At 34.7% G+C, this 24,695-nt stretch overlaps 2 protein-coding genes and 1 non-coding gene across 5 annotated transcripts; all 3 read left to right on the top strand.

The window, feature by feature from the left end:
• The first annotated feature begins 16,023 nt into the window (after positions 1-16,023).
• LOC18596096 (uncharacterized protein At1g51745) lies at positions 16,024-21,829 on the top strand. Its single transcript, XM_018123860.2, is given in 5 exon segments — positions 16,024-16,401; positions 16,535-16,888; positions 18,028-19,115; positions 20,246-21,297; positions 21,299-21,829. Coding segments are annotated over 4 exon segments (2,358 nt in total). The 5' UTR covers positions 16,024-16,401; positions 16,535-16,697; the 3' UTR covers positions 21,326-21,829.
• A 401-nt stretch (positions 21,830-22,230) lies between these two features.
• LOC18596095 (large ribosomal subunit protein eL28z-like) lies at positions 22,231-24,566 on the top strand. Of its 3 annotated transcripts, none has more exons than XM_018123965.2 (5): positions 22,231-22,384; positions 22,507-22,675; positions 23,233-23,396; positions 23,695-23,764; positions 24,172-24,566. In XM_018123965.2, exons 2-5 carry the CDS (start codon positions 22,528-22,530, stop codon positions 24,315-24,317), a joined length of 528 nt encoding a protein of 175 aa, XP_017979454.1. In that variant the 5' UTR covers positions 22,231-22,384; positions 22,507-22,527; the 3' UTR covers positions 24,318-24,566. The 3 variants fall into 3 exon arrangements, with proteins under 3 accessions (XP_017979454.1, XP_088663751.1, XP_007024421.1); XM_088807625.1 differs by lacking the exon at positions 24,172-24,566 and adding an exon at positions 23,934-24,045; XM_007024359.3 differs by lacking the exon at positions 23,695-23,764 and having other exon boundaries at positions 22,232-22,384.
• On the top strand, positions 23,741-23,830 carry LOC148762217 (small nucleolar RNA R24). Its single transcript, XR_016027276.1, has one exon. It is a non-coding gene; the product is annotated as a small nucleolar RNA R24 (small nucleolar RNA).
• Positions 24,567-24,695: the final 129 nt, after the last annotated feature.

The following is a 24,695-nucleotide window of genomic DNA, read 5'->3' as shown; positions in this document are numbered from 1 at the left end:
GATCTACTCAAGTGTTTGAGTAAAACTTCAAAGATTGCACGATTCTCTAATTGGATATGAATCTTTTATAAAAAAGTTCAATGTTGAGGGAATTGAAATCTGTCCTCTTAAGTACCCAAACCATGAGCACAAATTAGTGGCTTTAATAATCTATTGGTTGGCACGACACATGCTCCTAGAGTGTCCAGATGATGGTATCTCTTCGACAGTTGTTCCTTTAGCTATAAAAATTATCAAGGGAGTATGTTTTCCTTTTACTTCACTGTATTTAGGATCACTATGTAAAAGACGTGACTTATACCAACTCAAAACCATCGAGTCAACTAGGCGTTATAAAGTTTTGACTTATGTAGATGCTTCTTTCATTCAAGGGTGCTTATGAGAAAGGTTTAGTACTTATACTTTTGTGCCCAATGCATATCCTTTTGCATCTTTTTCCGTAAATAACCATTCATCCAGGAACAATTATAGAGCTTGGACGTGGCATGATCAACTACAGAGGGGTAATGTTCTTGAAGTGATGGATGTGACCAAAGAATTTAATCCCAGACCTTATGTACAGCCTATAAAGAGATTTGGTGATCTTGAAATTTATTATGACCACCATCTTCTACAACCTGAAAGAATGAGCTTACGAGGTATTAACTTTTGTATATAGGTTCATAGTTCCCAATTGCCTTCTATGATTAAAAGTTCTAGTTCTGATGGAGATAGAGATTTTCTTTCTGTCGAGGAGTATTCTTCTTATAGAGTGGCACGTCAATTTGGATTTGACCAACCAACTTTGCCTGACTCTTCTTCATCTATCAATTTTTCTTCTTGTGTTTCTTCATTTCTCATGGCAGGACTTTAACTTAGTTTAGATAAACTTAAGAGTTGTACCGTCTCAACTTTTGATAGATTTGATATCCACACTTGGATGGTTTGCTTATTAGAGAGAGTGTATTAAAAAATGGAGATCTATTATTGTGCCATGAACTAATCCCAAGGCTCGTCTCTACACTCCTCATGTAAGTAACATTGATGTATCCTTACGCTTGATTCCTCTTCAAATGAAGAAAAATATAACTACAGAAGAAGATTCTGCTTCTCATGCTCCTACTCATAAAACAAAAGATAAGCATGCTTATTGAAAAGTAAGTTCTTCTTTTGTTTCTTTTTCTACATTTTTTCATTTTCTCATTTTATTTGTTTTTTTCCAAGGAGAATCAATTATAAGAGTAGAACTTAATTTAGTTGAAGAGAAAAAAACCTCTAAAATAGAGACTGAGGGGGAATCATGTGACTCTAAGCATGGTGATGAATCTAATGATTAAGTTGAAGTTGAAAGTGAGCTAGCCCTTTTGATGATTTCATTGATTTGGATGTTTTATTTCTTTCTCATGTTCAGAGCTTCACTATGAACCAGGTATAAACATATTACTATGTTACTCCAAATGATGTTGTTCCTTTTTAAAAAAAAAAATTAAAATCATTCTTATTCCCCATGTTGTTCAAGATGAGGTTGTTCCTGACATTGAGGTTATTCCTGCTGTTGAAGTTATCCTTGAAGCTACTCTAAATGTTGAGGTTATTCATGATGTTGGAGTTGATATTGATGATGCTAAAGCTACTCCAATTAATCCTCGTATTTCTTGCTCCCCAGTGCCAAAACACAAAGATGCTAGTAGTGCTTCTAGTACTCAAGTAGCACACACTAAACAGAGTGGTAGGAAAGTTGAACCTCCATGGTTTTCAAATTTTTTTGGAGTATGTGGAATACTTGGAGCATGTTTTTAGTATACAGGGAGAGTTTTGGAGTACCTCATTTGTAAAGAACGTAGACTTCATTTGCTTTAATGATGAAAATGCTGGGTAGAGCTTTAGCCATATCCTATGCTCCATTAATAAGTACTTCATTCGATGATGCTTGTAATGTTGGATTCAAGCTTAAGTACCTCAGTGATTGTAGATCTAAAGCCAAGGTTTTTCTCACAAGTCTTCTTTGGAAAATGAGTTAGAAGACATTGCAGAGAAGATAGCTTCACTGAAAAAGCATGAAGTTGAAGTAGAGAACAATTAGATGTATTTGTCAATAATAACTTTTCTCTATGAAATATGTAATTGGCTAGTCCTTTGCTTTTTTTTTTTAGCCAGTACTTTGCTATTGGTATATTATTTTTCTTTTTCTTTTGCAATAATAATAATATTATACGGATGTTGCAAACTTATTCACATTTCTTATTATTGTATGTGACCAAAGGGTAACTTTCAACTTTTCATCAAGGAGATTAACTTTACTTGACGTGAAGAAATTAATTCATCCCTTTAAATAAATAAGCGTAAGGATTACGGCCAATTTATGAGTAATAAGTTAGGACTAAAGATGAACGATAAAGCTTGCTGCTAATAACATAATATCATTACAGCTAAATTATGAGTAATAAAGTTAGTGACAGAAACATGAATGATAAATTATGGTCAAAGAATGAGTAGGAAAACTTGCGACCAATAATATAATATAATTGCAGCCAACATATAAGTGATAAAGTTAGCAGCTAAAATATTACTAGTGAAACACAGCCAATATAAAAATGGTGAAATTACGACTAGAATGCTTTTCATTTAAATGCTCAAGATGATGAAGAATCAAATCATGTATTTTGCATCTAACAAATAATGGAGTGGGAATCTCATACATGATATTTCTTTATATATTGAAAATTGATTAGAGTAATGATGGCGTTGTTCTTAGGATTTATCAAATTGCAATATCTGCTCTCATTTGCCTCATGAACAATAAATGGTCTTTCCTATTTTAGGTTGAATTTAGAAGCTAGGGTTTCTCTTCTAATATGCTCAGTTGCACGTAGTACTAGATCACCCTCTTCAAAATTCCTTCTCTTCATTAGCTTGTCATAAGCTCTACTCAACCTCCTTTGATAGACTAATAAGTTCTTCTTTACTTTATCTCTTCTTTCCTCTAGTGCTTCCAACTTTAACATCCGTAAAGTATCATTATCAAGTTTAGTGTCTAAGGCTAATCTTATGATGGAACTAGAATTTTTACAGGTAGTATAGCCTTTGTCCCATATACTAGTGAACAAAAGTTACCTTCGTAGGGCCACACTTGGAAACCTTATATGCCCATAATGTTACTAGAAGTGAGTTATGCCACATCTTTGGTTTTTCATGCACCATTCTACTAAGCACTTTGAGTAAAGTATTATTTGTAGCTTCCACTTGACCATTTCCTTTCGAGTAATAAGAAGTGGACTTCACATGATCCACATCGTAAAGGGCAAGTAATTCCCTTACATTAGCATTAATAAATGGAGTACTATTATCTGAAAGAATATGTCTAGGTATGCCAAACCTGCAAATGATGATTTCCTTGATGAAATTTACTACTGTCGGACCAGTCACACTCTTCAAAGAAATAACTTTCACTCATTTAATAAAGCACTTTGTTGTTGTTAGTATCCAAGTATATCTTTTAGAAGGAGGATTGATCGGTCCAATCAAATTAAATGCCCAAGTATGGAAATGCTTGATGCTATGAAGTTGTACAACCGAAGCATGTATAGCATTCCCGTAAATCTAAAGTGGATAACACTTCCTTGCATAATTCATTGCATTTATTTTCATAGTAGGCTAATAATACCTAAAATCCAAAAGCTTCAGATAAAGCTTCCTTCCACCTTCATGATCTCCATTACTACTTGCATGCACTTCTTCCAATGGATTGACATTAATTGGGGAAACACATTTCAATGGTGTTCTTACAAATAAGAGTTTGAACAAGTGATTTCCTTTGAGGAAAAAATGTTGAGCTCTTCTCTTGAGTTGTCTTACATCTTTAAAGTTAACTGGTAAAATTCCATTTTGGAGAAAATCAATATAAATCCTTCGCCAATCACCAGCACTTCCCATAAATGGCATTCTTGTATAGTTGGTGGTTCAGAACATCTAGTGCAAGCCTTTTGAAGCTGTAAAGCATCTTTAGACATAGATGGCCAAAAATATCCTATTTTTTGGAGTAAGCGATGTAAAGGTGGTCCTTATTCCCTACACCATTGTTCATGGGCTATTTTCAATCTTTCTTTTACCTTTTCCTTGGAAACACATCTTGCTAGAACTCCATTAAAGTGTACCGTGAATCAAAATGTAATGTTTCAAGCGTGGAATAACAGTAAACCTGAATTAAGCAGCTCTTCTATGATAAGTTTTCGCAAATCCTTTTCCTCATAAATTGAAGGCTGTAATATTTCACTAGATGGACATGGGATAGTCCTTTTGAGTACAACTACAGGAATATTTCGTTCTTTCTTCAGAATATGGATTTTAGAGGCCAAGGTGGCAAGTGCATTTCCATAACAGTTCATTATTCTTAGAGTATGTTCACAGCTCACCACTTGAAATTTCTCTAATAGAGACTAAACAAGAGTTCTGAAAGACGCAAGCATAACCTCATTCAAGGAAAACTCACCATTGGTTTGCTTTACAATAAGATTGGAATCTCTATGAATGCAAAGATTGCTTACTCCAATGGTTGTTGCCACATACAACACTAAAGTTAATGCTTCATACTCAGCTTGATTATTTGTGCATGGGAAATCTAGCTTGAAAGCTGGAGAGATATGTTTTCTACTTGACTCTAAGGAGTTTAACTTTAAACCTAGAATCAAGGAGTTCCCATCTTTACTTGACGCTTCCAAGATATGAATATATTTTTCCTCCAAAGAGATGTGACTTCTACTCAAATGAGAGATAGTTAATGTAGAACTTTGTATCAAGGAGTTATCTTCTGTACCTAGTGGAATGAGGAATTATTCCGACACCTTCTTCAAAACTGTTTGAAGAACCATCAAAGTATAAATCCTTCTCATTTTTTTCTATACTCATTGAACATACCTCTTCATGTAATTCAACAAGAATGACATCAGAAATAACTTCTTTAAGCCGAGATGGAAAATATGCTAACAAATCTGAAAGAGCTTGAGACTTGATAGCTTTTGGCTGAACAATTGTAGACACTAAATTAAAAATATAATGAACAAAAAATGATGGAAAGAAAGGGAGAGAGGTACGACTGGCAGGGTGCGGACGCACCCTGCCGGGCACCTCTCTCACCTGCCAGACGCGAAAAATTCGCGTCTGGCAGGTTAGTGGAACTTGCCCCTGGGTGCCCAGGGACAAGGCAATGGGGCGTGCCCCCTCCAGAACCCGAGAATCGAGTATAAAGGAGAGGGGGCACTGTAGCATTTCGGGAGGAGGAGGAACCTGCAACAAAAAAATTTCCAGCAGTCACACCCAGAAAAATTCCACAATGAGCACTGAAAAATCAATAAAAAAAAGGAGAGAAATAGGAATGGATGATGGAGGGTGGGGGTTTTGATTTTGGAGGAGAAGATCCAGATTTTTTAGGAGAGAAGGAGGGAGAGGCGGAGCCATGATCTGCTGCCGGCGCAAGAGGAATGAGAGCTGGGCAGAAAAATAGAGAAGGAGGGAGAGGCGTTCTGCTGCCGGCGCAAGAGGAAGGAGAGCTGGGCAGAAAAATAGAGAAGGAGGGAGAGGTGTTCTGCTGCCGGCGCAAGAGGAAGGAGAGCTGGGCAGAGGAATAGAGAAGGAGGGAGAGGCGGAGCCGCGATCTGCCGGCGCAAGAGGAAGGAGAGCAGTGCGAGGCGGAGCTGCAATGCCGACCGACGGAAAGGAAGAAAGCCAGGTTTGGGTATTTGACGAAAAGAAAGAAAACTAAGTAAAAAAAAGAGAGAGCTTGTCTCCTCAGGGCCGAACGACGCCGTTTGGTGTCCCATGGAAGGTTGTGCAAAGCTGAACAGTGTGTCTAGCAACAGCCGTGGTCAGCTTAGTTGTGTTGAGGCTCATTCGACTTAATCAGGTAAGGAAAATTTAATTTCATTGCATAATGGATTTGTGATTATTTAATTGTTTGGGTATCATGGTTTGATTCGTTTAAGTTCAACTCGCGGCATTTAATCTAAGCTTCATAACTTGATGCTAAAAGGTTGATTCGGAAATATTTTTTTTACAAAGTCTTAAAAAGGAAATTTTCTAGAGAATGTCTTTAAGATTAAGATTAAATTACTTTATCACAATGCTCTAAAAATTTTAGATATGATGTGCGAGTTTAAAGAGATAATCTAGTTAGAGGATTATAAATATGTATGAATAAGAATATAAATAGAGGCATGAGAAATATTTATGTACGCTAAAATATATACATATACATACGTATATATATATATACATAAATATGTAGTGAATAAAAATAATATTATATCAAGTATGAAAATAATTATAATAGGGTAGGTAAGAGAACCTACCTTAGAGAATTAACTCCCAAGAAAAATATCATGACATTAAGGACAAGCAAACAATGCCGATGATGGGATAATCGATCGGGATGCGAGAAGTCGCAATCCCGAGCTTATGTTCCCTAGGCTCGGAATCCGAATCAAGGCCCCACCAGTATGATGGGAGGGTCTCGTTTTTAAGATTCCGAAATCCTTAATAAATAAAGAGCTTGATTATACAACAAAAATTATTACTTGATGAAATTACTTGATAAAAAAAAATAATAAATAATAAGTAATAAAATAATGATAAAGTGGTAACAATTCAAATACATATAATAATTAATTCGTGAAAATACAATATATATGACATTAAATAAGTAAGTAAATAAATTAATAATAATAAAAAATAATAACTAATTTAAAAATAAGCATCGAATATTAAGTGGCATAAAGAGATGTGAAGATAAAGATAAAAAATAATAAATAAAGATCTTAGGCATTAGGTTTGAATAAAAATCGCTTATAAAAAATATAATAATAATAAAAATATAAAAATATATATATAGTACGATAAAAAAATATATAATTTTTACTCATTAAAATAACATAGAATTATAAACAATTTGTCTAACTATAAATGAAAAACAAAGAACTTAGAACAAAAAATGTAAAGTATAAAAATAATAATAATAATAATAATAAGAAATAAGAATAGGAAATAGGATAATAAAATATATAATAAAATAAAAATAATTAATGATAATAAAAAATAAATAATTGCATTAGCATAGCATATACATATTGCATCATACATATCATTGCATATCAATATTTTTGGTTTTCGAGTTCAAGCCCCGATGATGGGATCTTGCGGGGATCCTGCGAAGGCGGGTATTTCTCGAAAAGTTTCTTAGGTGAAAAGATGTCCTCGGGTCCCACCAGTATGATGAGAGGGCTCGAGAACCATCTTTAATAAAAGGCTTTTGCCCGAATTAGGTTCATTAGGCACAAAAATATTATTTTAAAAAGAAAACGTACGATGACCCCGAAGACGGGAATTATTCGTCGAATTTGCGAAGGCGAGTTTCTCGGATAATTCCCTAGGTGAGAGAATATCTCGAGTCCCACCAGTATGATGGGCGGATTCGGAAAGTATCCTCGATAAAAGGTTATTCGTCCGGCATTTTTATCTCACGCCATGCATTTCATCTCGCCACTCATTTGCGTTCCATTTTAGGTTAAATAATAAAAATAATAATTAAGGAAATCTAGTGAAATTAAAAATTAAAGCCCAATATGATGATCTAAAAATGGTACCGTTCATAGAACGGGCGTCCGAGGGGTACTAATCCTTCCCCGGGCGTAACCGCACTCCCGAACCTAGATCCAGAAAATTATAGACCGGTTTAAGGTTCTTTTCAGTGGGCTTAAAATTAATTTAAGTTTGCATCGATTAGAATCGAGTCAATAGGTGGCCAATCACACCTAGTAAAAAAAAAGATTGGTGGCGACTCATAGTTTAATTTTTTAGTGAGTTTTCACAGTTCATCGTATAGCGGTCGGGTTCCCGGACCCGCACGTTACGACAACAATCAATATATCAAATTCTCCCAATAAAAGAAGCCACTTTTCTATTCTTCTAGATAAAGTTGGCTCAAAGAAGAAGAACTTGATGAGATCTGACTTTGTCACGATTATGAGCTTATGAGGTAATAAATATTACCAAAGTTTCTGAATTGTGTACATCAAAGCAGGACAATCCTTCTCCATAGGTGGATAATTCAACTCACTTTTGTGTCATCATCTACTAAGGTAATACACAGGTATTAATATTAGGAAGAGGAAAGTCATATTTTGGGCATGCCTTGTTCAAATCTCTGAAATCTACATACACTATAATTGTTCCATTATTTTTTTTCACAAGAATTACAACTTCTAGCCAAATAGAATAATGTATGGGTTTGATGAATTCAACCTCGAGAAGTTTGTTAATCTTCTCTTTTATCTAGCTCTCTATCACATGGTGGAATACACGAGCATGTTACTTCACTGACTTACTTCGTGGAGAAATGTGTAACTCGTGAGTAATGAGATTCTCAACTAATCCAAGCATCTACTCATAAGTCCAAGCAAACACATCTTGGAATTCTCTCAATAACTCAATTAGCGCAACTCTTTGCTCACTAGAAAGACTCTTGCTTATGAAAAGTGGCTTAGTTGTTGTTCCTCCTTTCGCCATATTTATTTCTACCAACTCATCACCTTGAAGCTTGGGTTGATCTTGGAACTGTTCCTCCGTGGTTAATACTTTTTGTAACGTTTTCCTTTTCTGTTTCCACTTGAGAACATAATTATGATGTATTTGGTGGCTTCCAAAGTTTAGGGTTAGGAGAAGATGTTTCCCCAAACCTTGACTCCCATCATACGTAATACATAATTTTTTCATCTTCACTTACATAGAAGGTTACCCCATTAGATGTCTTTTTTTAAATTACTTCCCTATATGTAGAAGTGTTTCCTCTTCTTCTCTTCCCACCTTGTTTCTTCTTTTTGCCACTGTTCTCTGCCTTATTCCCACCATATTCTTCCTATCGTGGGAGTAGAACACTCACAAGTTTTAGCAATGGTTGTTTATCCATCTTTTGTTGGATCCTTAAAGAAAGAAGCCTCTGTATAACTCACCTCATTCGATTCAAACAAAGCTTTAATGGCTGGAATGAAACTCTCCTTCCATTTCCAATATTCCTTAATATATTAATGGCTTGAGGAAGGAATGATATTATGCATGTGCAGGAATTTTCTTCCAATTATAGCATGATAAGCCACATTTGCATCAACAACATGGAAACATATCTGATCCTGAATTGACCCCGTCTTTAAGTTCACTATCACTTGTCCCAAAGTCATAATTTCCTTATTATCAAAGGAAGTGATAGCCATAGGTCGATGTAAACTCTTCAAATCTATGTTTACAACCTTCAAAATGGATAGAGGTATAAGATTCCCAAAGGAACCATCATCAATGAATATTCTTCTAATAGGATATCCATTGATGGTGCTTTCCACATAGAGAGGTTTATGATAAGGATGGGGTGTACACATGTTTGCCTTTGTAAACACTAGCATTCTGGTACGTACTAGCCATCTTTTCTATAAGTCGTCCTACTAAGTTACACTACTCATATTGTTCTCTAGTTATCTAAAATAGTGATATAGCTAATTCTTTCCTTGCTTCTTCTAAAAACCCATGCTAGTCAAAGAAATGCCTGAAGTTAGGTGTTTTCATCAGTGAATTAGTGATCAAAAAGTAACCATAGTAGCTTTACTTGTATCATTGAACTAGGTGTTTGAAGAAGAAGGGTTATCATGGTTAGCATGAATTATTGCACTTACTTGCCCTCGAGGATTTGGATGAACGAGAAGAGGGTTATTCTGGAATCTGTTATTTTTAATTAATACCTTTCTTGTTTACACTCGTCAATTGAACATTCTCTAAAGATTTCTGCATTCAACAAGTGGATGACTGTTGTTCAATTTTTTACCCATGCAAGTATACATATCGCAAATAGAGATAAGTAGAGTGTTGATCCCATAAAGAATTGAATTAATCCTTACTGTTAACTACTAAAATTAACACACTCTAATTTTATCTAAACAATTAAAATGAAAAAGAAAAATTGAAACTAATAAACTAATATTTAAAACTAATACATCAACCAAATTATTTTTAGTGATTACTAGACCTAAGATTATGATATCATTCAGTACTTCATTTGATTATTGTCTCTCTCTCTTAACTCAGTTTAATGGATTAAGTTGCTAACCTAGAGTTCTAAATTATTTACAAGTTTTTGTCAAGTTTCTCATAAAAATAGCTCTCCCAATTAATTTACTATATGTCTATACAAATTACATTGAAAAAATATTCATTAAGTTTGTGCTCTAATTTTGACTACGTATGACTTATAAGTGTATGTCTATCTTATATGCAAATAAAATCACTTAATCAACTAAGTGCATTCGATCATATGCTATTCTATTATAGGTTTACCTAAATCTTCTTCGTCAAGGTTTAACCTAGGTTTCCAATTTAATCTAATTAGTGGCCAGTCAACTAGAAGCATTAAGAACAGTATAACATAAACAACTTAAATCCATCAAATATAAGTAAAAGAGAGATAAATAATTTAGATTACATATTGAGCTCAATCATAATCTTAGATTAATAAATTAGTTCCGCATCAAGTTACACATCATCCTTGAATAAAGTTTAAACATTAAAAACAAAACAAGTAGAAAGGAGAATAACAGAAAGATAGAAAAACTCAAGAATTGCATTTTTGATCTTCAAATCTCCTTGGATCCTTCAAATTCTTCTTAGTTTTAATGACTCTACGGTTTGACTCTCAGCTGTCAATCTGGTGTTTCATTTTTTTTTCCTCTCTAAAAGTCTTCTGAAAGGTTTTTTTTATAGGGCTTTAAACTTAGGCTAAGTTGGGTGAAGAAAGAAGTCAATTCCAATCAAGATTTCCTCATCCAACTAAGTGGGTCGTAGCTTTGCCTAATTAATTAATAAAAATCGTAATTACTCTAGGATTACTGTATTGCATCAATTCCAACAAGATTTTTGACAATTTTTCAAGCTGAACTAGGTGAAGTAGTAAACATAAAGGTTGTAGCTTTTTCTCGTATCTTTCTAATGGTCTAAGAATCATCTCATTTGAACTTTTGTAAAGAGAGTTATAATCGAAATACTGAAATATATGCAGTGAAAATTTACACATCAAAATTGCTCTATTTTTTCTACTAAAATTCTTTTTTCATCAAATACCTATAAAAGCACAAATAAATCAATAACAACCTATCTTAACCACATTAACACCAAATTAAGTATAAAATTAACTAGGATTAGATTGACTTACCTAAATTAACTACTTTAAAATAATTAAATAAAATCTACTAAATTTTTATGTATTACTACAAGAACTAAGCTAAATTACTATTAAATTAAGCTCAAATAACTCTAAATCATAGAGTTATCAATGACCAACTACTTGATGATAATCACAGTACATTGGGTTAGCTTTCTCCTTCGCTGTTGATGGTCGTGGAGTGTAAGGTAAATTTATCTGTTCATCCTTAACCCATTCTTGGAGAAGAGCTCTCACTCTATCTAGAAGTATTGAGAATGGTGGAGAAGAGTCATTCTCCCCATCTAGCCTTCTCTTTGGGATAGCTCTTCTAGGACGTAAATTTACTCGAACTAGATCCATTCTTTCTCTACCTCTTCCTTAGATATCATTCATCTTTTTGGCTTTCCTTCTATTGAAGCAAGTGAATCCTTTTTGTCTAAGAACCATATTATCAGTCCTTCGCGCAACTTCTACCAAAGTAACAAAGGTTGGAAGAGGTAGATTCTCCAAATATAGTCTATACTCATCAAACAGTCCTTGAATGCATGCTTTTACCAACTCCTTCTCATCATGAAATTCTTGTATGTCTAATCTTTTTCTAAAGCATTGGATGGACTTCATGAGGTCTTTTTAAAATTTTTGAAACTCTCTTCCAAGATCAACGAGAGTAACTTTCTCTTGACTAGAGAAAATTTTTTTCTCAAACATCTTACACTTTTGATTCCAAGACGCAACAGAACCAAGAGTGAGGTTAACATACCATATATAAGCCTTTTCTGTGATAGATTTGGAGAACTTTTTCAACTTCAAGTCATCATCAAATCCAGCAACTCCAAGAGTCTCCACAAACTTCATGACATGTTCCCTTGCATCTCTAGTTTTTTCCATTGAATTGTTTGAACTTGGGGCTAGTATAGTCCTTAGGTATGGTTTTGCAACTACACCAGCCGAGTAGGGCAACTTGAGATCAAACTCAGAAAAATGCAAGCTTTTATTCTTCTGATCTAAAAGCCTTTAGAGTTCTTTCATTGTCACAAATCTTTAAGTAGGAGCAGGTGGGATTATTGCAATAGAGGTAGTTGATAGGGTAACTGTAACAGTGGAGTTGGTTGGATTAGGGTTTTCAGCAACTACTATATTAGTTGCACTTTCTCCAATTCCCCCATTCCCCTTAGTGTTTATAACTAGAGGAGTAACTTTGTTAGGTGCACTCTCATTAAGGTGCACAAGTTGGGCTTGAAAAGTGGTGGCAATAGAGACCGCGAGTTGGGATATAGTCTCCATCATTCACCTATTATTATCCTCTAATGTTTGCATCCTCTTATGAGAAGCTTAGATCATTCTCATCAGATCCTAATGTAGGAGGGAATAAGAGTATCTTGGTTGTCAGTGGAACTCTCCATCTTTTCTAATAACGCAAAATTGTAGTAGTAAAAGTCTTAATTAATGTAATCATTCCTCCCTAGTGGAGTTTCCAAAATGTAAAAAGGTTCTTGTGATAGGAAGAGGATGCGTTGCAAACAAGTAAGGGATGTACTAGAGTTGGCGAAGAGGAAGATCACAGTATTTCCTGAAGTATTGAGTGTCGTGGCAAGTGGAAAAAAACAAGAAGAGAATAAGTAAACAATGTATAAAAAGGCTAGAGAGAGAAGCTCTAAGTGAGAGTACAGTAGTTTCGAAAAGTGAAAGTCCTCTCAATGAATTGTAAAGGCTATATGTATAGTGTCAAAAGTAATGGTTATAAGAAAAGACTGTAATGCACATAATGAATGATATTATTAAGGAGAGTTTTAATATTAAGTAACTGTTACTGAGAATTAATGTCGAGTAACATTTACAAACCCATTATGTGACTGTTGAAGTAATTAGATGTAATAAGACTTGTTCTCGAGTAGAAGCTAATAAATAAAAGTTGTACATGAACAGGTACGAGAGAAGAAGTTGCATGTGAATAGGTATAAGAGAAGAAACTATACATGAACAAGTACAAGAGAATAAGGTAAATGAGGGAAACACTTGTACTTCAGGAAAAGGTTAAGAGAGAAACCTCTTAACTATCTACACAATTGAGCCACCAAGCCAAACTCTCCAGAATATCCCAATATGAAAGTAACCCATGAACTCTGCCATTTATTTCAAATTACTTTCACTATCATCTGTGTGAAGTGGTTATTATGTGCGAAATAGTTATTCCACTTGTATTAGTTGTTCCACATGGAGTAGTGCTCAACTTATTTTAGTTGTTCCACATGAAGTAGTAATTCAATTCTTGTAGTTGTTTTACGTGAAGTAGTGATTCACTTGTAATGGTTATTCTCATTATTCTCTGTATAATATTATGTTATAAAATAATTCTTTGGATAGTAGGTGTTAATCAAAATCAAGTATCTACACAATTTTTGTGATTTTAATTTTTCTCATTTATCATTTTGTAATTTTTTCCTAATTAACATATTGAATATCTTTTTTTTTCAATAATCAATTTGTATTTGTTCTTATAAGAAATTATGCTATTAATTTTACTCAATAAAATATCAAAAAATATCTTTAAGCATGATCAAATAGATTACTTTTGAATTAAACATATTTTGGTAAATTTATTGAGTAAAATTAACAACCTAACTTGATATCTTGTGGAACAGAAATTATCTATAATCTATTAATTGACAAAAAATCCACGAACTATAAATTAAAAAAAGGTCATACAAAAAAATTTGAAAGAATGATGATAGAGTTTACCATATTAAAATAAGTTACAAGCTCATTTGACTTAAAAATATACATAGTGTTTGAGTTGATGGACAAGATTTCTAAATGAAAAAAAAAAAAAAAACAAATCCTAGTGTTTTGTATAAAATTTCCAAATTTATTAATTGTTGTTATATCAAATAGTCTTCTTCTTCTCCATACTATTGCGTTTTGTCTCCTAATTTTCAATGTCTAAAATAATAAATAAAAATATAAAACATATTTTCTTCGGAATTATCAACATCTAAAGGTTACAAATTGTTTTTTATTTCCATTCTTATTGTTTTTATCTCTTTTTAGTTAGTTTGGTTAAAAGACAACGGAGCACATTCCCTAGCGTCGATTTCTTAGTGAAGAGTTGTGTTGGGAAGCAACGGAGTCCACTGCCCTCGATTTAAGCAAAAAAAAGGCTGACATGATGCATGCCATCGATGTACGAACCATGCCACTCCTCAACTACATCTGGTTGTTTAGTTGGGCTTGTCTTTAATATTTTTTTTTTTTTTTAAAAACATTTTTAGAGCTAATTTTGTACTAATTAATTATATAATCTTTGGATGTAACTATATTTCCACAAGAACAATAAGCCACTTTAAAAAAAGAAGATCAAGATAGACCAGCACTGATAAACGGTTAATTGCGTAATCACAGCCGTTCATCATAAAGTCACATCTGCTCAACAATCAACATGCTTTTAAAGACAAAATGCATCTAGTCAAGTGTCGGAAAAATTAGGATCCCACTGTTTGTCCAAAATGAGAACACCCAACACTTTTTCCTTTTCCTTTTGCGGACATGACATGGAGTTCACAAAAGAGTCGGTGCGCTTACAAGGTTGAGGGCGCTCGTTATATTTTATGTATTGGCAAATTACGATCATGTCCCTTGCTCTATTTTCATTTTAAACAATAGCATACACCTTGTGCCATGCATGATTCCAAATGATTGATAAAATAATTAAATAAATAAGAAAACAAAAGTAGTAGAAAATATAGCACTTATAATTTTAATATGTCAATAAAGAAATATATATATAAAGTGAGAATCAAGCCAAGAAAATATTTCTCTTGATTTTGTGTTGTATAGGAAAAGTGAGTGTAGTCTTAGCTTAATACAATGCTAAAAACTTAATAATTACGAATACAAAATAATTACAATGTTCAATTATGAGGAACAAAAGGGTGTGTAAGTCAATAGAATTACTCTGCTAATTTATAAGTCAAATTTATATGCAAAGAAGTCTCCATAGGGGCATTTCAAATGTTATAATTGAAACTTTAGAAAGCTAATATCTCCTATAAATAGCATTATTTACACAACAAAGTAATCTTTCAGCCAAGTTAAGTCAATTCTGGGCTTAGGAATGTTGCTCAAACCGGCCTAGAGAAGTTGGGCTTTGCGTATTTCAAGACATTGCTTGGTACACAAACTAATTTATTAATTAATTACCTAATTTCTTCAACATTTAATAAAAAAACTTAATGAATATATAAAAAAATAATGCTATTTTTTCAAAACTTCTAGATATATATAGTAGAAATAACAAGATTAAATGATGTCATAATACTGTTAAAGATTATATATTATAAAGAAGATAACAATTATAAAAGGTAAACATAGTACTTATAAAAATTAGAAATTGATTTAATTAACTAAATTATATGACAATTAGTATTGTTTTTTTTATTAACCCTTGCCACAGGAGGTCATTTTACTACCTTTGCCCTGATTAGTACATAGTTTCTCTGTATAAAAAAAAAAAAAAAAACCTTTGCCCTGTTTTCTTGCCTCAAGTTTGCTCAGATGAAAGAAGAATCCGCATGATCTCATCTTCAAACGTAATCAGCACCGTTTGATTTGCATCAACAAAACTAATCCAACGGTTTAAGAAGCATTTGTACGAGGCCAACGTTCAAAGAAAAAAAAAAAAGGTCTTAGTAACATAGTTTCCTATTGTTTAAAAAAAAAAAAAATTGTTGTTTAAGTAATTTTTTTTCTTCTCTCTTCTCTATCTTTTCCCGACCTCGAACCGAAAAAGCAAAAAGGTTCGTTTTATTATTTTTGGCTTTGATGATCCAAACAGAAGCCTAATATTTTTTTGTTTTTTCTTTTCTTCGTTCTTCGTTTTCTTCTTAAAAACTCTCTCCTTCCCTCTATCTCTCACTCTGTTCACTCTCCGTCCGTACACTCTGCCGAGAAAACCCCATAAAATCCTTGACAAAAAGAAGGATAAAAGTGAAGTTGCAGGGCATTTAGATATATTTTTCAAGTTTGTCAAGAAAAAAGCCCGGAAATTTAATTAAAAAGTGGAAAAGGAAACCCAAAAAGAAATCTTCAAAACAAGAAAAGGAAAAAAAATTTCCCCAGATCTTTTTTTGTTGTTTTCACTGGGCTTTGTCTTCACCACCTAGATCCTTCTTCCTCCATAAGCCCCTTCGACTTAGGTTTTTATCTCTCTTTTAAGCTTTTTTCTTTCCTGGGTTTATGGGTTTTTCTTTGTTTCTTTTCTGGCTGTTTAGTTGCATGCAGGATTAAGGTTTCTCTTACTACTTCGTTTTCTTTTTATTGTTTTTTCAGGTTTTAAAGGGCATATGCATTTGTTCAAGTAACCGACTATTTGTTGGTGGTTTTGGATTCTTGGGTCTGCTTCAAAACGGAGTTTAACGATTGACTTTTAAAGATCAGATTTTTTTTTTAACATTTACTTTTCAAGGAGGATTTTTGGCGGAAGGGGTTTCTGATGGGGAGCCCCGATGAGCCCAACACAAAGGGCATTGATGCCTCGGTGGGTGGGTTGGTTTGGGTCCGACGCAGAAACGGTTCCTGGTGGCCGGGTCGGATTATGGGCCTCGACGAGCTCTCTGAGAGTTGTTTGGTTTCTCCGAGATCCGGTACTCCTGTTAAGCTTCTTGGTCGTGAGGATGCAAGCGTGTGAGTCCATTTCTTTTAATCTTTTAGTTACTTTTTAGATTTTTTTTTGGATTTACTTGCTTGCATTTCTGTTGATGATTAGTTTTTTTTTATGTAAAATTATTTGTTTAGTATTCTTCATAGTTTTGTCATTTTTTGGAACTTTTTTTGATGTTGCTTAATCAATGAAATGATAAAAAATTGGGGAAACACTTGCAGTGAATAAAGGGTCTTTTCTTCTGGTGGTTTTTATATATTTTTTTTGGTTCTATTTGAAGGGTTACCAAAAGATTGCAAACTTGTGGTTTTGACTCAAATGATACACTTTCATGTTTATTTGTGTGGTTTTTGTGGCAATATGTGGTGGAATGTTGAGCATTTGCATTATATTGAAAGCATGCTTGTTTGCTTTGGTGCATTATGCCCGTTCTTTGGGCTGTCAGTGAACTATTTCACTTAACAATTTCTGTCTTTTGAAGAAAATCTTGTTATGGCTGCTTCAAAACTAGAACTTTATGTTTCTTCAGGAAAATTTTTTCCCTTAAACACTGGTGATTTATATTAGGCTGGTAGGAGAATTTGTATTTGATCCTCTAAAAGCCCTTGATAAATGTTGTGCTTTTTGTCTTTCTTCTATTGCCTTGTCTTTTATGTTGTTATAGGGTATAGGCATTGGTTATTGAGCTCTAAAAGTAAATTTCTAAATCAGTCCAGTAGATGAGTGTTTGTTCTGTCATGCATTAGTAGAGCCTGTAACCATTTCTTGTTGCAATTGTCACTTTGTTACTTGAGGACTATGTATCAATCCAGTAGAAAATGACAAAAATATCCAAGGTTTGGATAGATGACTTCTATTTTCATTTTCAGGTTATGATGATTTAGATTCAAGGTTTTACCTTCTGATCCCATGGTGTCCATGTTATTAAGGTTTAAACCATGTCCAATGCTGAATGATTTATGAGTAAAGGACTGTTAGTGCTGTATTTTATTCTTTTTAATTTCTAGGATCATTTGTATTGGAAGATTGAAATACACGAATGACAGGAAGTCTTATGTTCACATAATGGTCACCTTTGAATAGCAAGAATTTACTGCACTTGGCATGTGTTCTTATTACTTGACTTTGTCGACTAAATTTCTTTGCCTTTTCTTGGCTTTAGGGACTGGTATAATCTTGAAAAGTCTAAGAGGGTGAAGGCCTTTCGCTGTGGAGAATATGATGAATGTATTGAGAAAGCAAAGGCTTCGGCAGCAAATTCTAGCAAGAAAGCAGTGAAATATGCTCGAAGAGAAGATGCTATTCTCCATGCTCTTGAGATTGAGAGTGCACGTTTAGGAAAGGATCATCCAGATTATTTCTCTAGAAAAGATAATTCTGGTGGTGACCAGGGTAGTTCGGTCAGAGAATCACCTACCATGTCACATTCTGGGAAAGAAAATGAGGATATGACTGATGAAATGAGTGATACTGAGGATGACTCAGATTCAGCTCCAGAATTATCACAGTCTGGCATATCCTTTGAAGAGCCAAATCATATTAATGGTACTAAGGGGCACTGTGTGCTGGTAAAGAGAAGAAAAACCCCAAATGACTCAGAGGATGATGGAACAGAAGGAATCAAGCGCATGAGAGGCCTTGAGGATCTAGGTATGGGTGTAGGATCAAAAAGGAAAGCCCAGACTGCAGGGGTGCTCGAGTTAGTTCAACAAGATAATGCTTCATTCTATGACCCGAACATGGGCAATTGCGTGTCTAATGGAAGTCCTGTAAATGGTAGCAGAAATCATTCATCATCATTGAAAAGAAAGAGGTCTCAAGTGGCAAATGTTCATGAATTCTTGAAAAGGAAAAATCGTCGGCGACCACTAACCAAGGTTTTGGAGAGTACAGCTATGGTGTCAGTTCCAGTTGTTTGTGATGAAATTCCAAGCTCAAGTGGTTCACCCCTTAGGGGACTCTCTGACAGCAAGGTTTCAGGAATGGATTCCAATGAGTCACGGAGAAGTGTTTCTGCTGTAATTAACAACAACAACAACAACAACAACATCAATAACAACTCAGATAGTACAGGAGTTTCATGTGAGAATGGTGTCTCCTTAAATGCTTCTGAACATGCTGCTGATGCATCCCAAACTAATAATAAGACAAAATACAATGAAATTTCCAGCGTATTAGGGTTAGCTGAGAATGGTTCTTCTGACAAGCTATTTGATGTGCCATTTGTTGGAGAAGATAAACCATCTGCAGGTATTGTGGAATAAACTTTAATATAATATATTGTAGCATTTTCTAATTCGCTGCATCTTTTTTGTGCATAAACATATTCTGCTGCTTCTATAAATTGCTTTTGTATTGCAAGGGCTTTTATGGGGGGTTTTTTGCTGCAACCAATGGATATGGATTATTTGTTTTTTCATGCCTTGTTATTCACCATGTTGATCAATTGTCTGCATAATGTTGGTTTTGTGTGAGGCAACAGCTTGTCATTAGCTGTGCTCGAGCTTGTTTGACTTTCTTCTAAATAAGTCATAACTAATGAACTGCAGCCAATTTCTGGTGATTTGATAACTTGAGGACAGCTATCCTGGCATGAGATGAAATTGATCCTAAAAGAAACAACTAAGGATGGGTACTAAACAAGAGGCCTAACTCTATTAAAACCCAAATACATATTGTAGCATGCTGAGGAATTAGATGACATCGATAAAAAGTTAAACTCTCACTGATGTTAGTGACAAGTTTGGAAATCAGCTAAAATACTCTTCTTATGAGTTCAGGATATAATGATGTGAGATGAATGTTGTAACCATGAGTTTATAATCAATATGTAAATGGATTGGAAGCTGAACACATTGATTTTGATGCTCTTCCACAATCCAAGGGCTGAACTGAAATCTTGCATTGGCTAATAAGGGCATAATCTGGGCCAATAACTTGAATCGTCTCGCTAGTAGTCATTGTTGAATAACAATTTGCCTGGAGACTAAGTCAAACTAGAGGTAAATACAGTGGAATTCCCTTTTTTCCTTCTTTTGTCATGCACCTCTTTTATCAGAATTTATTTCTACTTCAACCAATTCTGTTTGAAATGAGGTTAGTTTAGTATTGGGTCTGCTTGGTTCATGCATTGTGATCTTCTGCTTGTTTGTAGTTTTAAGCACATGGTCTGATGACATATTTAGCTTAAGAAGGTACACATTCTGGTAATGTTTCATTTTGTTGATCTTTCTTGCGAAACCTCTACTTTGTGATACTTAGATGGGTATGCATGCTCTTCTAAAAGCAGATTCCTTTACCTTTTCCTCTCTCATCTTTTGTCAGCTGTAGCATTTTACATTTTTCCCTATTGGTACTAATGAATCATATGATTTTGACAGATTTTTCTCCAATATTTGTATCTTGTTCATCTGAGACGCCTGAAGTTGGTGATTTGGGAAGGCAAGCTGAAACTGAGGTACATAATGAATCTGGTTGTACCAGATCAGTGGCTGCTCATACTAATAGTATTAGCCAGAGGATAGAGAAAGGTACTGCTGAATGGCAGTTAAAAGGAAAGAGGAAATCAAGACAAATAAGTAAAAATCGAAAACACGACTCAAGAAAATATGCTGACATGGATGATGAACCAAATGCTTGTTTGGCAGGTCTAGAGCACTTGGATGGATTTTCTCAGGGTTCTGATCAGAAAGTTGATTGCAATGGTGTTGGTGGGTCAGTTGCTCCATACAATTGCACCTTGCAATCCAAGTCCAAGTCTGTTGTTGAAGAGCAGCTTGATGGGTTCCAGGACTGGAAGGCTATGTCTCGGGAGCCTCGTGCCAGAGGGCCAATAGTGGAGGCAAAAATACTGCCTGATGGTTCTGTGACCCCTCAAAGGTTACTTCCATACCGTCAGTCCCGCTATACTGTTCACTCCAGATATCAGATGACAGATTTTCCAGGAAAACCTTATTCTGCTGATTCATCATTTTATGATGTTAAGATTGAGGTGAAAGCTAACTATCGGCCACAGCATGTTCCATTACTTTCCCTCATGAGTAAACTGAATGGAAAAGCCATAATTGGTCACCCTCTAACTGTTGAGGTTTTGAGTGATGATTACTATGGCAGTTTGACTCGTGAAGCTGCAATGGAGTGCACTGAAATTGGTCCTGTAGTGAAGCGAAATTCAGAAGGTGGGCGAGTTCCTACAAAGCATATGAAACTGCACTCGCGTTTCCTGCCACGAAAATCAGCGAAAGCAAAGAAATCTGGACTATTGTCTAAAAAGATTCGGAAATTGTCTTCATTGACTGGTCAAAAGCTCGGTTTAGCTGACAGGAAACTGGTGGTGGAGAAGCCTAAGGGTCCTGTAATAGCTTGTGTTCCTCTAAAGTTAGTCTTCAGTAGGATAAATGAAGCATTGAATGGCTCAGCACGGCCGACACATGCGCCCTTTAACGTCAAGCAATTCATGAGTAGGTGATCCCTACTATAGTGAATGTGGTTCAGTACTGGGATTTGATTTGATTAGAGAACCTGGTTGCTGGTTCATTTTTAAAAGCCTTGCTGATAGCAACAGCAGCATACAATCTACCCGCAGGTAGAATGAATCCCGTTGTACAATTGAAGTGACATTGGGTTGTTGTAGAAAAGGAAACTGGTAGGAGTATGAAGGATGATGAAGAAGGGCTTCTCTGGCTTTGTATATATGAAAATGTAACATTAGTTGAGGTGTAAAGGAGGTGGGATCTGGTATTAGGTATATCCATGACCTGATATTGTTTTTTTTTTTTTTTTAATTCATGAATTCAGGTTGATTCAGGGGGCTAATAACCTAAATTTTGCAGTTGTACCTTTTTTTTTTGGGGGTTTGGGACTTTGACTTGGTAATTTATTCCAAAGCCACTTTCTGTTCAACTCTGTTTTGTTTTTGGAATTCAGATGTTGTTGCTAAATCCAATCCCTTCTTTCCTCCTCAATCAAGTCCTTATGAGGCTTATGTTTCCCAGTTGCTTTGTTTATTTTTTATTTAATTTGAGATGTAGTCCCTTTTTGGGTTGATCATTTCATGGATCAGGCATGGTCTCAAATTCTCAAATCTCAATTATAACTGTCAAAATACATGGCCCTTTTAACAGGAAGAATGTTGCAAAGGGTATAAGAAAATGTATAGCATAAGATCAAATATCGGATCAATTAATTATTTATTCATATTTTAGTTTTAATTTAATTTAATTTAATTTATTTTATTTATCATGCAAAAAGAAAAGTTCTTGTTGTATTCAACTTTGGGTTATGTTGCGTTTTGTATAAGTCTATAAGATATATAGGATCCAACAAAAACTGCACTAAAAGAAGAGGACATGACCGTAATAAACTAAAATGAATGATACCCTTGCCGTCTTAAATGGAAAACAGACTAGTACTGGCAATTAGGGTTTTCAGTGCTATAAAAGCTCTTTTTCGCTCTTCTTTACAGTCTCCAATTCTCGCTGCAGCTCCCATCCCTAAGAAAACCCCGTAAAAATCAACAGGTTCTCCTTCAATTCGTAGCTCCCTACTAATTTATTTCTGCCTTTTCTTTTTGGTTTGCTTTTGTTTTAAAGGCTTTTAATCTTACGAAGAGGGTTTTTGTGTTTGGGTGGATCTGGTGCAGTGAGGTGCAGGGAAGGAGAAGATGGCGACAGTTCCAGGACAGTTGATTTGGGAGATAGTGAAGAAGAACAATTCTTTTTTGGTGAAGCAGTTTGGAAGAGGAACCGCTAGTGTTCAGTTCAGCAAAGAGCCCAACAATCTCTACAATCTGAACTCCTACAAACACTCTGGTATTATTTTGATCCAAAAGTTTCTTCTTTCTTTTATTGTTGTTCATTCGATTATGTTTATGTCAGGTTTATTTGACAAATGAAAATTTCTTTTGCTTTTTTTTCCCGTTTTATTAAGTAAAAGAGAAAAGGAAATATTTGCCTGGCAAATGATTGTTCAGGGAATGACAAGAAATATTGGGTATATCTTGTTTCGTTTTTGCTCTTTTTTTTTTCTCTTAAAAAATTGAATTAAGTTTTCTTAGGAAAGCTGAAATAGTGATCTGATATAACCATAAGAACATCCAAGTACGATGAGGGGGGCAATTTTAATTGATATGGTACTTGAAAAGTTGGAAGCGAAGTTGCTGTTTTTATCTTGAGAATAGTTGAAACCTGGAATCATGAATTTAATGCATTCACAAAGGAATACATGTCCTATTTGCTTAATATATATTCTTTATATCCCTCCCCTGCCCCAGTTTCTCAACTCAATAGCTGAATTCGTTCTTTGAGTTTAGTTGAGTCGGGACTTTGGTGCAATTGACTTACTCTTCACTGGATCTATGAAACGTTAGGGCTGGCAAACAAGAAAACAGTAACCATTCAAAGTGGGGGCAAAGATCAGTCTGTGCTGCTAGCAACAACTAAGACCAAGAAGCAGAACAAGCCTTCAAGTTTGCTTCACAAGTCTGTCATGAGAAAGGAGTTCCCCAGGATGGCCAAGGCAGTCAAAAACCAGGTAAAATAGGAAGACATCATCTGAACCATTTCTGTTTATTCTTTTTCTAGGTTTGGTTTTGCCTCTGAAAGCTTTCCCTACCTCCCCCAACTATTTGATATTAATTTGTAACTTGGTAATTATTGTGCTTGTTTGTTTTTGAAGAGAAAAAATTGTTTGTCTAAAGAGTCACCACCAAAAACAGTTGTTTTTTTTTTTATTAAAAAAAGTTTGAACTCTTTATCTAATATTAGTTCCTCAAACTAACTGGTGAACATTGTTAGATTATTTAGTTGATTGATGATTTGTTTGTCTAAAGGTGTGGTATTGCTTGCATTCAAATTCAAATTTTTTGAAAGTTTTATCTTGCGGTGATGAAGCAATAACAGGTAAGAAGGATCTATTTGTTGGATTCTTCTATGAAATTTACTTGTTACGCTTGGCTTCTGAGCTTTTAAAGTTTAATCGAGTGCAATTTCAATGCTTACGTAGCTAGCTTTGAGCATGATGTGTATATATGTGTATACTGAATTTTGGCTGTCATGCTCTCTCGTGTAGCTTGTCCCCTACTGTTTTACCTTTTCTCCCCACCTTCCCTCCGTTTTTCCAACTTGCTCTTGGCTGCTATTATATTCTCAATTATATTAATGTAAGTTGGTGATTTTGGCAATTTGCACTGTCTTCATGCTGCAGTTCATATAGATTTTCAATGATATTCTGAAATTCTGTTCATCTAAGCATGGTGATTCTTTTATGAATTTTGCCTAATGTCTCTATCTTGTTTCAAATATTGCAGGTGGCAGACAACTACTACAGGCCAGATTTAACGAAAGCAGCCCTTGCAAGGTTGAGTGCTGTGAACAGGAGTCTGAAGGTTGCCAAGTCTGGTGTCAAGAAGAGGAACAGACAAGCTTTGAAGATCCGAGGAAGGAAGTGAAGTAGGGGTTTAAGTTGTTTTGTGCTGTGATTTCATTGTTCCAGACACTTTTTTACCTCTTTTTGAAGTCTTATTTTGGTTCATGGTTTTAGCTGGGTGGTGGATTTTATGTCGATTTTGAAACAAAAGAGAATCATGGTCCTTGATGGTATGTTTTCCGGATTATACTTGTGGTAATTTTGAGCATTTTGTCCCTTAATGCATTGAGAAAAACATAGCATTTGCTTCTGCATGGGCATGCTATGTTTGTGTCAGCAGACGTTACCATGAAAACTGTACAAAAACAAATGACAGCCGCCACTGCGCTTGAATCCTTTTGCACAATATTAAGATTATGTTTGGAATTAAGATAAAAAATATTCACTGCTAGTACTAAGAGACGA

Source organism: Theobroma cacao, chromosome 6, assembly GCF_053813885.1.
Source record: "Theobroma cacao isolate CCN51 chromosome 6, ASM5381388v1, whole genome shotgun sequence".
In the NCBI taxonomy this organism is placed as follows: domain Eukaryota; kingdom Viridiplantae; phylum Streptophyta; class Magnoliopsida; order Malvales; family Malvaceae; genus Theobroma; species Theobroma cacao.
This window is presented reverse-complemented; position numbering and strand designations above follow the sequence as displayed.

Excerpts from the sequence above, each read along its gene's own strand:
- LOC18596095 (XM_018123965.2), top strand. The coding sequence starts at position 22,528 with ATGGCGACAGTTCCAGGACAGTTGATTTGGGAGATAGTGAAGAAGAAC. Across the intron at positions 22,676-23,232 it reads GAACTCCTACAAACACTCTG|GGCTGGCAAACAAGAAAACA; the intron begins GTATTATTTTGA and ends ATGAAACGTTAG. Across the intron at positions 23,765-24,171 it reads CGGTGATGAAGCAATAACAG|GTGGCAGACAACTACTACAG; the intron begins GTAAGAAGGATC and ends CAAATATTGCAG.